Here is a 14,048-nt window from a genome sequence, read left to right on the forward strand (position 1 = left end):
CGGCGAGCCGTGCTCGTGAGCCCCGTAGCGTGCCTGAGAGCGTCCAGCAAGTGCTGCCGCGAGTGGCCAGTCCAAGAAGAGCGACTCGCCTGACGACGAGACGCATTCTCAAACATTCCTCCCGCCATCAGCACCGTGGAGATGATGTTCTAGTTTGAGACGTCTTGTTGTTGAGAGGGCAGAGGCGCGAGCTTCGCGATCGGCCGAGTGAGTGTCGAAGAGGCTGTTTTGAGTGTGACCACTCTGATGAGTCCATCCCCACCTGGGTGTAGAGCAGTGACCCTGGCCAAAGGCCACTTGCCTGGCGAGAATCTTTCATCTGTGATGAGCACGAGTGATCCCACTTTGATTTCATTTGATGGATGATGCCATTTCGAAATTGATTGTTGACGCTGGAGATAGTGAGCTGACCACTGAGACCAAAGGTTTTGAATCTTTTGTTGAATGAGTTGCCAACGAGAGAGGTGATTGATGTTTAAGTGAGTCAGCGATGGCTCAGGCAAACTTGATAGAGCATCTCCAGTCAAGAAATGACCAGGAGTGAGTGCTGATACGTCCTCTGGATCGTCGCTGAGTGCTTCTAGCGGTCGTGAGTTCAACACTGCTTCGATTTGTGAAAGCATGGTTGTGAGTTCCTCAAATGTCAGCACAGTCTCTCCTACTATGCGTCTGAGATGATACTTCATTGATTTTACCACTGCTTCCCACTTTCCTCCCATGTGAGGAGTGGCTGGAGGGTTGAAGTGCCATTGAGTGCCGTCAACAGCCAGCAGTGAGGCAATTTGACGACTTTCGTGAGTGTACTGAGTAACCATTCGCTTCAGAGCTGCATCACCGCCTACGAAGTTGGTTCCACAGTCTGAGTAGAGTGTGCCTGGAATGCCTCGCCTTGAGACGAAGCGTCGATATGCAGCGATGAATCCATCAGTTGAATAATCACTGACTGCTTCCAGATGAACTGCTGAAGTTGTGAGACACACGAAGACGCAAATCCAACCCTTCATTGTTTTTGCACTTCGCCCTTTCCAGGTCTTGAGTGTGAGTGGCCCTGCGTAATCGACTCCAGTGTGAGTGAATGGGCGAGATGGGGTGACACGAGCTGCAGGCAGCTGACCCATCAGCTGTTGAGCGCGTATCCCTCGCTGACGTGCGCACTTTACACAATGGAGAATGTGAGTTTTCACTGGAGCTCTGCCTCCGAGTATCCAGTATGACTGGCGAGTGTCAGCCAGAGTGAGTTGAGTGCCCCCATGCAATGTGCGACGATGAGAATTGTCGATTACGAGTGTTGATAGGCGTGAGTGGCGAGGCAATATGGCTGGGTGCTTAGTCTCCGGACTGAGTGTTGACAAGTTGAGCCGACCACCGACCCGAATGACGCCTTCGTGATCAAGGAAGGCGGTCAATCGAGAAAAAACGTGAGTTCTTTGTAGTGGAATAGTTGACTTCGATGAGCGTAGCTCGAGTGAGAAATACGCTGCTTGAGTGGCCTTAATCCAAAAGACTTTAGCAGCCTCCATGTCGTCTCGCGAAATGAGTGGTGAGTCAGTTTGTCTCCTCAATCTTGAAATGACCTTAGAGCACAAAGCGGTGACTCGGATGAGTTTTGAGAGCGTCGAGTATCGATGAATGAGGTCCCAATGATACTCGACTCTCGGAGTGGCCACGAAGAGCGCAACGCCTTGACGGGCCTCATGTGCACTGAGGTCAGCTGAGGGTTGAGTCTGTCGAGGCCATGAGGTCATTGGTTTGAGTATCCATGGTGGTCCCGTCCACCAGAGTGAGTGATCTTTGAGTTGTTGAGCGGTTAAGCCCCTTGATGGGCCGTCAGCTGGGTTGGATGTGCCAGGAACGTGTCTCCAATGAGCTTGAGACGTGAGTTCTTGAATTTGAGTTACTCGGTTCCTGACAAAGTCCTTCCAGCGCGAAGCGGGTGATTTGATCCACATGAGTGCGACTTGAGAGTCCGTCCACAAATGAGTTGAAGTAATTGGTAGCTGGAGTGTAGCTTGTGTATGCTTGATGAGTTTTGATAGTAGCAGCGCTGCTGTGAGTTCTAACCTCGGGATTGTGAGTGGTTTGATTGGAGCTACTTTCGTCTTTGCGCAAACGAGAGATGATTTGGCGCCTGTGGACGGCGAGTGTGAGACGATGTAGACGACAGCTGACATCGCTAGTTGAGAAGCATCAGAGAAACCGTGGAGCTCCACTGTTGAGTTAGTCCAGGTGTAAAACCACCTGGGAATTGAGATTTGAGCCAAATTTTTGAGATCTTCTCTGAAGTGAGACCATCTTGAAATGATGTGAGACGGCAATGGGTCGTCCCAGTTGATTTCGTGTAACCAGAGCTCTTGCAGGAGCAATTTTGCTCTGATTGTCACAGGTGAGATGAGTCCAAGTGGATCGAATATCTGTGCTACCTCAGATAATATGAGTCGCTTCGTGATTGATTTTGAGTGATCACTAGGCTTTGCTGTGAAAACAAAGGTGTCGGCTCGTGGGAGCCACTTGAGTCCGAGAAGTTTGGTCGAGCAATCGTCGAATGAGATGGGTTTTGAGGGCTCATGAGTTGCTGAAACTGCCGCTAGTAGAGCCTGATCAGTTGCTTGCCATTTTGCAAGAGGGAAGCCTCCCGCCTTGCAAAGATTGGTGAGTTGGTGAGCGATTTTGATGAGTTGTTCGCTTGAATCTGCTCCCCCGAATATGTCATCGACATATCGTCCCTTGAGCAATGAGGGGATTGCCAGCGGAAACCGATGGCCTTCGTCCTCAACCAGTTGGAGGAGAGCTCGGACAGCAAGGTATGGGGCTGCCTTTGTGCCATAGGTCACCGTGGTGAGCTGATAATGAGCTTCATTGAGGTGTTCATCAACCCAGAGAATGCGCTGAAGATCCCAATCGTCTTCATGCACTTTGATTTGACGATACATTTTTGTCACGTCGGTGGCGAAGATGTGCCGATGATGTCGAATCCAAATGAGTACGTCAAAGACGTCTAGCAGCAGGTTTGGGCCTGTGTGCATGATGTCGTTGACTGAGCGTCCTGAAGACGTTGAGCTTGAGCCATTGAATACAACACGGAGCTTAGTGGTGGTACTATCGGGTCTGAGAACGCCATGATGCGGCAAATAATACACAGGCTTCATCCGTGTCTCCGAGCCGCCAGATGAGACCCTCAACCCTCCAAATGGTTTTGAAGCATCTGGTGCCAAGGTCATCTCACCGGAGACTGTGTCAACAGTGGACTCGCCGTGATGAGTTGGCTTTGATGAGTGTCCCGATACACGAACCATGTGTTCTAAGTCTTCGTACTCCCGCATGAAATTTGCGTAGAGTTTCTTGAGTGTGTCATCTCGCTCAAGCTTTTTGAGCATTCGTTGTAAACAATGGTGAGCGGTTCTGTATGAGTTGCCTAATAAGTTGCGAAATGATTTGAGTGGGATTCGAACAATGTACCGACCTGAGGCGTCTCGAGAATGAGTGGCACGAAAGTGATCTTCGCACTCTTGCTCTTCAGGTGTGAGTGGGCTTGCAGCGTCGGATGGTAGCTCCTCCTGAATCCAGAACTTGGTGAGGAGTTGCTGCAAGTCATTGTTGTTAGTTTGAGCCTTGACATGAAATGCAGTGCAAGAAGTAGACGGTGTTGAGTGCACTGGGCCAAGAACGAGCCAACCAAAAATTGACAACTGAGCAATTGGCATTGAAGGTGAGTGGTTGAGAATGTTGGGCTTGATGATGAGCCCGTAAACATCCGCTCCGAGGATAATGTCGATCGGCCGCGGCTTCAAGAAGTCTGGATCGGCCAATCTTAAATTGTTGAGGTGAGGCCACGCATGTGAGCACATTTCGAAGGATGGTAATATTGATGAGACAGTTTGAAGAACATGTGCCTGCACGGTGACCGAGGAGTCAGCTTGCATTGAGTGCAAAGTCAAGGAGACAATGCCTCGTGTGTGAGTTACCTTTTTTCCTCCAATGCCTGTGATGTTGATTGTTGAGTGTTGGCGGCTGACGTTGAGTGCTCGAATGAGTTGCTCTGAGGCGAAGGTGAGCTCAGAGCCCGGATCGATGAGTATGCGAACATGATGAGTGTTGAGTGCTGAGTGGACCTCAGCAATTGCTGTGGCAAGCAGAGTAGTCGGTTGAGTGCAGCAGGCAGTTGATGAGTGGACGATTGCACCGACTTCCTATTGAGTGCTCGTTGCTGTGGATGGAGACGGCTCAGCGTTTGATTGAGAGGTCGGTGACTGACGTTGAGCTGGTTCGTGTAGCATTGTGTGGTGTTTTGCACCGCAAGTTTTACACCCCTTGGTTGAGCGGCATGAGTTCGCATTGTGTCTGCCTAGGCAATTGAAACAAAGCCGAGAATTGTTGGCTAGCTTCCTTCGCGCGGCCACATCGAGGCTACGAAACTTGGGACACATCACCACGAAATGATTGCCATTGCAGCAGTCGCAGTTGTATGCACCAGCTGCTGCCTGTTGGGTTTGAGGCGTGCTACTCGCCTGATGAGCAGTTGCCGATTTTCTGGGATGAGTGCTTGTTGATGATGCGGCTGATGAGTTCGACAATGAGCTCGACTCAATGCGTTCGAGAGCGCGTGCTCGAGCATTGATAAATTCCTCAAGTCGTGAGAATGATGGGTACTCAGTTGATGCACCCAACGAGGTCTCCCATCCCTCCCGCGTGGCATTGTCCAGACTGCGGGAAACATGATGGACGAGAATTATGTCTCCCAGAGAATCGGTGACACCAAGAGATTCCAAGGCTTTCCGGGCCTCAGAGACCTTTGAAATGAGTGCGGAAAGTCCCTTCGCAGATTTAGACTTGAGCTGAGTGATACTGCAGGCCTTGTCCAATTGAGCTTGAATGAGTAGGCGTTTGTTCTCATAGCGCCCAATGAGTAGTTCCCATGATGGCCTCAGGGAACTGCCGACAAGAGGGAAGTTGGCGATGAGTTGGGCAGGCGCCGCTTCCATGCAACTGCGCAAGTAATGCAGCTTCTCAACGTCTGAGAGCTGATCACAGTCCATAATAAGGCATGAGAACATTTCCCTAAACTGCGACCAATCTGAATACTGGCCGGAGAAGCTTGGAAGCGCAATGTCCGGCAGCTTTGAGTTGTGACGTGGGTCACCCGATGAGTGCGCTGCAGGGGGGTGAGTGGGAACGGTGCATGCCTTTTTTGCTTTCGTGAGTGCTAATTTGGCACTTCGGTACGCCTTTACCTCCTTTTGATAAAGATCATGCGTGAAGTATTCATGATCGAGGACGTTGGCAGGCCAATTGAGGTCAAAAAATGCATGAGTGGCGGAGAAATCGCGATGCAAATCCTCCAGCTGTTCGAGATCAGCCTCAACTTCGTTGAGAGTGAGGGTGGACAAATCGCTGGGCAGAGTGTGGAGGATAGAGAGAATGCAGGTGATGCGTGTTGCCTGCGATTGACTCTTGAGTGTGAGCTCAACAGGCAATCGCGTCGGTGAGGTTCTTCGGAGAGTGCGGGTTCCTCCGGTTAAGCCTGCAGCTGACTTTTGAGTGTCAGCTGTGAGAGTGAGTGCGGTGGGTGGCTGAGTTGCCACGGTCTCGGTGTCGGGAGAGCCCTCGATTTGCAGTGTGTTGCTGGAGTAGGGATGTTCGATTCCGATTCGATTCTTTGAAATATCGATTCTTTTAGTTGGAGAATCGATATTCAGAATCGATTATTTTCTTCCGATTTGGATAAGAATCGATTCTGTTACTTAAGAATCGAACATTCGATTTTTTGTTTTTAACTTTTTCAAATAAAAAACGTAATTGCAAAAAACTCAGACATTTGGATGGTTGTCTTCCAACAGCTTGATACAGTGTCGTCTGTGGTGGTAGGAACATATTGTGTCGAACACTGTCACACTATGTCGCTTTGTGTGGTAGCCGGAAAGCTCCCAAATAAATATTTGAAACAAAAATGATTCCGTTGCCTATTCTTCTTCTTCTTCTTCTTCTCTGTTTGGCTATACTCCCGGCAACCCGGTACGTGAGTCTAGCCTGGTCACTAGTTTATCCGCTTCGGCCAAAGGTCGTTCCGTTGCCTATTGATAAGTGTATGGTCGTGTAATCTTAAACTAAGAATGTAACACTCCGAGCGGGAATTATAGTAACTATTATTTCGAATGATTTAGTTTTGGGTGGGTTCGATTGATAAGGAGTTGAAACTCGCCTTGCGAATTTCTCTTCAATAACTCAAGACAAAGATTTAAATGTTTGATGAATATATTGACGAAAATATGGATCTTGACTCTTCGGCTGACAACAATGTTCTCTCTAATTCTATTCCGTTCGACTTTTAGTCTCACAAATCTTTTGATTCTCACGCGCAGACTCCGTACGCTCCGCTCATACGCGGACCAATCACGCTGGTTTTCATCCTCCCACTCATTCAATTCTAGGGTCTCGCGACCCACGCTTCGGTTTCACACGCTCGCTTCGCAACCGCACAATGCCCTTATTATTCTAGGTCCTTAGCATAAGAGTGACGAAGGATATGTCCTAGCCTAATGTTTATAAGATGAAAGTGGGTAAAAGTATCGTATTGGGATATTAAAACTATTTACATAAGAAATCAAAGAAAGCCTTATTTCGATACATTTCAACGTATGGAGATTATTATAATGTAAACTATAAGAATGAGTTAGTCAATACGTTCATATTTCTTATCGACTAGCGGTTATTGTTTATGCTATACTTATATATTAGTCACCCAAGTCCGTCACGTTCCTCTCATTTAATAATATTTCAATGATCAAATTATCAAATCCGTATGAAATGCTAAAGTACGAAATTCGTAAATTCGCGGTCCTTAGCGCAGAAATCAGCGCACTCTGGTGACGAATTACGCATTCGTCACAAGAATACGACCCAGGCGACCCTAGCGGATTTTTAAAAAACCACTGTTAGAGTACACTCAGCTGTAAATGTGATGTCAACTTTCGATAATTATCGATGAAAATAGGTACGGATCAGATATATAATGATTAAATGAGTAATTTTATAAAAATGAACAGTAGGTGATTGTCGAATATCCAACTAATACCGCAAAATAACTAGCTATTATAACATGCATTCTAATAGCATCATTTTTATGAGTAACGCGAGCGCCGCCTCGGTGGTGTAGATCGTCTATCATCATTGGCTATTCGATATTCGACTTTCGAAGTTCCTTGGTCGAAGCGGTCAATCAGACCGCCAGGCTAGTCTCACGGGCAGAAGTGAGCCTAGCCAAAACCGAAGAAGAAGAAGACTTTCGAAGTTTTGGTTCTGCCGGCTGTAACGGAGTGTAACGGAATGTGAACGTGATGATAACAATCGGTGAAGTTGTAACAATCAGTGGAGTTTATTGAATGAAAAGATTTTATAAAGACTTTGGTAAGTACACATTTTTTAAGTTTACTGCACAAACTTTTTCGTTTAACCTGTACAATTAATCCTTTTGCACTTTTCATGGTTTTGTTTTCACGGTCACGGTATATCCATTAAACATCTTTCTTCTCCCCTTTACCCGCAGAATTTATTGTAAGGCTTGGCTTTGACTGATTTGAGTGTTGGTGGTGGATACCAAACGCTAGAAAAAGTGTGTATATCTTTTCGGGTAATCTTTTGAAATGTCGAAATTAATCTCACTTTTTACTTAAGCTGACTTTTTAACACATTTTTCTTTTCCTTCGCTGCGTTTTTGAATTTCTAATATTCTTTAATCAGAAAATTATTTTCTTAATTTCACTTGTTTTAATGATTAAACAAATAATATACTGCCTACAGTGCCCAAAGTGAGACAATCCGTCGTCTGGAAATTTTTCCTGAAATCTGCTGACAATGACGGTGACTCCACATGCAAAATTTGCAATAGAGCAGTAAAGTCTGGTGGAAAAGGTGGTGGTACAACAAATCTGAGAAACCACTTGACTCGCAATCATAGCGAAAATGCTCAAATCAAATTAGCATTAACAAAAAATCAAAACGGTGATGAATACACTTGTAATCAACAACAAGGAAATATATCAGTATGTGGAAATCTTATAACTGGCATTCTTTCAATACTTTTACTATAATTTATTCACTCTTGTCGTTTATTTTTAGGAAAAATCAATAGCATTATCAATGCCTTCAGCGTCATCAACATCCATGCAAATGGACCTCAGTGAATCTGACTGTGATTCGCCAGATTCACCAACGCATACGTCTTCGCCAGCACTTTCGGAAACGAGAAAAGGATTCATCAGTGCTAATGTACAAAAGAGATCATCTGCAGTTCAGCCAAAAATCGACAGCTCTTTTAAGCAAATCAGGTCATTTGAAGGTAATATTTATGTCTGTTTACATATACACTACTGTTGGAAAGTTTCTAGAACTTTTTAAGTAAGTTGAGGCATTAGAATGAAAATGATGTCATCGCTTTTAAACCGATTGCATCTTATAAAGTGAAGTGTAAAAAAAAATCAGTTAAATTTTCAGACAGTTTAGGAGCGTCGTTGCTGAGAAAAATCAATAACAATTTGGGCCAAACAACATGTAACCTTATGGAAGTCAAGACACATTCAGTGATATCTCTGTTAAAAATGATGCTAAAAATATGAAATTTTTTGGGCAACATGAACAAGGCTTGCTGAATAATGTCAATTTTTTTTTTAGATTTATTAGGAGATTTGCTGAGATTATATTAATAATCATCTGTTTCCCGTGCAGTTTTTTTAGGCTAGGATCGTCACCGTCCGTGTTTTCGACTGAGCTTTCACCAGTTTTTTGTCTTTTTTCCCCCAATTCTTCTTTAAAGTGTATGCAACATTGCCAAACTGTAAACTGGCCTAACTTTTAAAAGGTACAGATCATAACTTTTGGGTAAAAAAAATGACTGTACGACCTCAACTTCCTTAATCACAAAATCGAATATTCAAAGCAAAGCGCCGTTTTTTTTGTAAAATGAATTAAATTGGTTTCTAAGTTCACTGATTGGTATCCTTATTTTGGTAATTATAAAGCCTTGTTTTTCTTTTTCAGTGGGAGGATCAAAAGCAGGAGAAATTACCAATGCCATACTTTTCATGATTGCCAAGGATAATATGCCTTTTCAGATGGTGGAAAATGAAGGCTTCAGAAACCTCATGAAAACTACTGTCCCTCTTTATTCTATGCCTGGAAGGAAATCAATCACAAAAAAACTAGAAGAAAAATATGAGTACCTCGTAGAATGTGAGAAAGAAAAACTGAAAACAATTGATTACTTCTCGGTAACTTCGGATGTCTGGACCGATGTTCTCAACACCATCAGCTACTTAGGGGTGACTCTTCACTACGAATTTGATAAAGAATTACAATCTACTACAGTCGGTGTTACGGAGTTGACTGAGCGACACACAGCTGAAGTCATCGGAGGATGGTTGAAAAATATTTTACAAGAATGGCGGATTGATGATAACAAAATTGTTGCGATCATCACTGATAACGCATCAAACATGAAAAAAGCTGTCAAAGATTTTTTTGGGCTTACAAAACATATTTCTTGTTTTGCTCATTCCATAAATTTGGTCGCTGAGGATACAATGGATTTCAATGAGGCTACAACATTGTGCATGAAAATTAAAAAAATTGTGACATATTTCAAACAATCCACGATCGCGGCTGACGAATTACGGAAGGCTACTCACCTCAAATTGACACAAAGCGTTGAGACACGGTGGAATTCAACTTTCGCTATGTTAACAAGATTCAGTCTGCTATCAAAAGAAGTCGGATCAATTTTGCTAAGCAACCCGAGTTCGCCGGAGATGTTGACTGCATCGGAATTACAATTAGCAAACGAAATTGTTCGGATACTCCAACCGCTTGAAAAAGTTACCACGGAGCTTTGTGCGGAAAAAATCGTTACAGTTAGCAAAGTGATTCCGCTGATCAATTGTTTAAAAAATAAAATCGCACAACTTCGAAAGAATCTCGAAACGCCAACTGCATTTGCTTTGCTTGACCGCCTTGAAAAATCAGTTTCATTGCGGTTTGGGCAAATTGAAAATAATCCTATTATGGCAATAGCAACGATTTTGGATCCACGATTCAAAAAGTTGCACTTTAATGATCGTTTGGCATATTCGAAAGCGATCAACCGTATTGGCCGCTCGATGACTGAATTGGATCAAACCGTTTTTTCGAATGATAAAACTACTGAAACGCCGGTGCAGGTGCATAGCCAAAGTGATGATCTGTGGTCTTTCCATGACGTTTTACTCAACACAAATAGTGGAAACGCTGTTTCTGCTCAAGAACAAAACCAAATGCCAACCGATTTACGGCACTATTTGAATCAACCAATGGTGAATCGAACGCAAGATCCGATACATTATTGGTCGAGTCGCAAAACACTTTATCCGACTTTATGGATGATCGCTCAAAAATATTTGTCAATCGTTGCAACATCGGTGCCTTCTGAAAGATTATTTTCGAGAGCTGGCAATATTTTAACCGATTCTCGAAGTCGACTCTCTCCTGATCACTTGCAGCAACTACTATTCCTAAATTCATTATCTATCAAAGATTGGCAATTGGAAAAACAAAAGATGACATTGACATCAGAATTGAAGCAAAAAAATTAATCAAAATGAACGAATCGAACGAAGAAATGATCAAAAGAAATTTCTAAAATATGATTAAAATGAAAAATTTATCGGAAAAAATTTGAAAAACATGATCAGAAACTAAAAAAGAGACAAAATAAAATTTGTAAAATATGATCAAACTGAAGAAAATATGACAGATCTTCACAAAATTGTCAAAGCCAAATATCATTGGTAAAATTTTGGTCGAATGCGGTACCAACTTTTTTCGGAGGAACTGGAGCCCTGGTGGTCTTCGAAATACATTAGCAATGATGTTCCGGAGAAAAAAAATCGATCGTTTTCGGATTTTATGCTTTAGGTAAATTGTAGAACGCTATTCTGGATAAAAGCCAAAAAAATTGGTTTTTGAATTATTTTTTGCATGAAAAGTTCGAATTAATTTTCGAAAAAACGAAAAATACATTTTGAAAAATGCAACATCAATTGTTGAAGGAAAATTTTTAAAAATTGATGAAAATACAAGTAGTTTATCAGAGACAATTAAAAAAAATATTTGAGGTAACCACGAGCGTTTAGATTTGAATATAATATCAAATATTCATAAAAAATTATGTCACATATTACAGGATGGATTTTTTCTCAAAGGAATTGGAATCACTATCGAGAATACGAGAAAAATTATTCGTATGGCATAAAGGCATAAGGCATCATTACAGAAAAGCGAGGAAAAAAAACGAATTGGATTTCTTGTGGTTGCAGAAGAATATTTGACACCGCTGGACTGCTGGATCAATAAAAAACGCGGGTGACTTTTTCATACGAGCCTAACCACATAAACAAAGATGAATTCAAGAAACAAACGAGCGTCTTTCAAATTTTCTCCTCCAGGTATACAGAAGAACTTATTTCTGGCCTGAAGCTATAAAACAATTTTTTTTCATTTTTTTCGATAAAAAGTTTAAATTGTTTTTTGATATATGATTGTGTGAGTGAGAAAGTATATTTTGGAAAGTACAAATTTCCTTAAGAAGGGACCTGACCGCTGTCGTTCGGATTTGATTATATGAAACTCTATAAATATTTACAATAAACGATAAACTATAAACTGTGAAACTACAATCGTGAAACAATTAAAAAATGTATAAACCACACGAAAACTCTACAGAATTCACAAAAAACCCTCACAATATCAATTCCGAATGTAACAACATCAAATTTTCTATTTTAGCTGTGAGTGAAGCAGTAGAGGCAGAACCAAAGAATACACGTTGGCTTGTACGAAATGTTTCAAAATTTCGCATACGACATTTCCAGAGCTCGCAATACTGCCATCCAAATGTAATCTGTAAGATATATAATAGCTATGTATATATTTCAATGAAAATAAACTAATTTATTCAGATTAATGTACGCTTTAAATAAATATTGATGTTTTTTATGATTTTTTAGATCGATTCTTACGAAATCGATTCTTTACATACGATTTTTAAGAGAACCGATTTTCACAATGCGATTCAAAATCGATTCAAGAATCGATTTTTTCTAAAGAATCGAACATCCCTATGCTGGAGGCAGCGCGCTCCTCACTCGATGGCTCGAGAGTGAATGTGGGCACCGGAGGAGTGGTGATTTTGCCCGATTCACGCGACTCGGGCGTTGACCTGCCTGAGTTTGGTTGAGACATTTCGAATTTCCGCGAACTGAGAGGAATTCACTAAAACTCCGCAATGAGTGTTCACAAACGATGAGCTGAGAAGTCACACGCGTAACACCACGTTTGCAGCACACCGAATGGATGAGAGCGCACGAAAACTGAGTTGAGAAATGAGCGCGAATCACTGCGCGATGAGTGCTACCGAATGAATTCAAAAAAGCGCGAGAAATGAGTGAAATAATGAGAGCGCACGAAAAGTGGTCAAAAATATGAAAATGTATAGTGATTGGCCACTTTGTGACGTGAGAGCACAGTTATTGGCCACCTTTTCGCTCGAGGGGCACAGTGATTGGCACTCGCGGCACTGAGACGCGCAATGAATGTTGAATACGTGTGTAACACTAGCACTCGCGCACGTTCACTCGACGGTCGCTATCCGGCTCGAAGGACCAAATGTTTGAGAAATAACGTAGAAAAGAATTTGCCGGGTGGAAGGGGATAGCGACACGGGTGGGCGAAATCAATTGAGGCAACACACACGAGTTTCTTCACTAATATTACAACATGTATTTTATTCACAGCACCAAATAATAATGAAAATGAATGCAAATGTTCAACGATTGTGAGTTTGTGTGATGAGCGAATGTGTGAGTTAATGAGCACCTTTATTTCACGAGAGATTATATTAATACACTCGTGAATGGCTGGAGTGGCCCGATGAGAAAGAAAGACACGTGGCGTCGGCACTGCCACGAGGTGAGATGAGTGTTTCCCAAATGATGATGTACCTTTTTTAAAGCTTATGCAAATTGTCCCCGCGTGGATCAATCGCTAGATGAGTTCCCGTGAGTTTAATTACTTACTACATGAGTGAAACAAGATGAGTGCAACGATAATGAGTGTGAATGTTGAGAGTACAATACAGAGCGATGTGTATAGCAACGCGAACTGGACGATAATGGCCGCTCCCTGGTCCGGTACGACGCACGTGAGGAGGCGAGCCGTGCTCGTGAGCCCCGTAGCGTGCCTGAGAGCGTCCAGCAAGTGCTGCCGCGAGTGGCCAGTCCAAGAAGAGCGACTCGCCTGACGACGAGACGCATTCTCAAACAATGATAATTCAGAATATTCATTCCTACGGGTACCATCAGAACTTGAGAAAATTCTTATGAATCAAAAAAGTTACCATTTGAGTTACGTGTAGAATTAAATTTATGATAGTAATCGGAGGACAAGCGTTTTAGGAGTAATTTCGAGTTTGAACATTATGAAATTGTTTCAAGCAGCGCGAAATCCAAAAAAAAAACATCGAAGGTATAGTAGTTTGTTACTCTATGGTGGAAGAGACTTGGAAGAAAATCGATTCTTCTCAGACTTTCAGGATCCCCTGGTATTATTCACAATATTCGACCTTGATTTTAGATCGGTGCAATTTATCTTCAAATATGTGTTAAAAGTACTTGTCCGGCCCATCATTATTCATTCAAATAAAAATTAATGATAAAAAAACGAAATTGTACGGCAGAATCCGGTTAAAAATTTATTGAAATGCGATTTATTATTAGTTTAATGTTCATAATAATAGTATAAGTTAGTTATGCCGAATGAAATTCGTTCGCTGGAAGAAGTGAGAAGTAAAAATTGCCGTCATTGCAATACAAACTGGGGAGTTATTTTGGAAACTTGAACATATTTAATGAGCAAAATGTTTTTTATTTATCGATGCACAATAACATCCCTTGTATATTACAGGACAATTCGTTTCCATTCTTATTAAATTAGTGCAATTAAGGGAAAATTACTTGAAGATAACTCTC

At 42.5% G+C, this 14,048-nt stretch overlaps 3 protein-coding genes across 3 annotated transcripts in view; 2 read left to right on the forward strand and 1 right to left on the reverse strand.

The window, feature by feature from the left end:
- The window catches only part of LOC122411264 (organic cation transporter protein-like), a 522,699-nt gene that overhangs the window by 293,954 nt on the left and 214,697 nt on the right, over positions 1–14,048 (forward strand). The window lies entirely within an intron of this gene.
- On the reverse strand, positions 150–3,920 carry LOC122411384 (uncharacterized). Its single transcript, XM_043420132.1, has one exon. It carries the CDS (start codon positions 3,918–3,920, stop codon positions 150–152), a length of 3,771 nt encoding a protein of 1,256 aa, XP_043276067.1.
- Positions 5,945–10,630, forward strand: LOC122411385 (E3 SUMO-protein ligase ZBED1-like). Its single transcript, XM_043420133.1, has 5 exons — positions 5,945–6,009; positions 7,193–7,302; positions 7,795–8,036; positions 8,113–8,332; positions 9,031–10,630. Exons 1-5 carry the CDS (start codon positions 5,945–5,947, stop codon positions 10,614–10,616), a joined length of 2,223 nt encoding a protein of 740 aa, XP_043276068.1. The 3' UTR covers positions 10,617–10,630.

Source organism: Venturia canescens, chromosome 5 (assembly GCF_019457755.1).
Source record: "Venturia canescens isolate UGA chromosome 5, ASM1945775v1, whole genome shotgun sequence".
Classification (NCBI taxonomy): Eukaryota; Metazoa; Arthropoda; class Insecta; order Hymenoptera; family Ichneumonidae; genus Venturia; species Venturia canescens.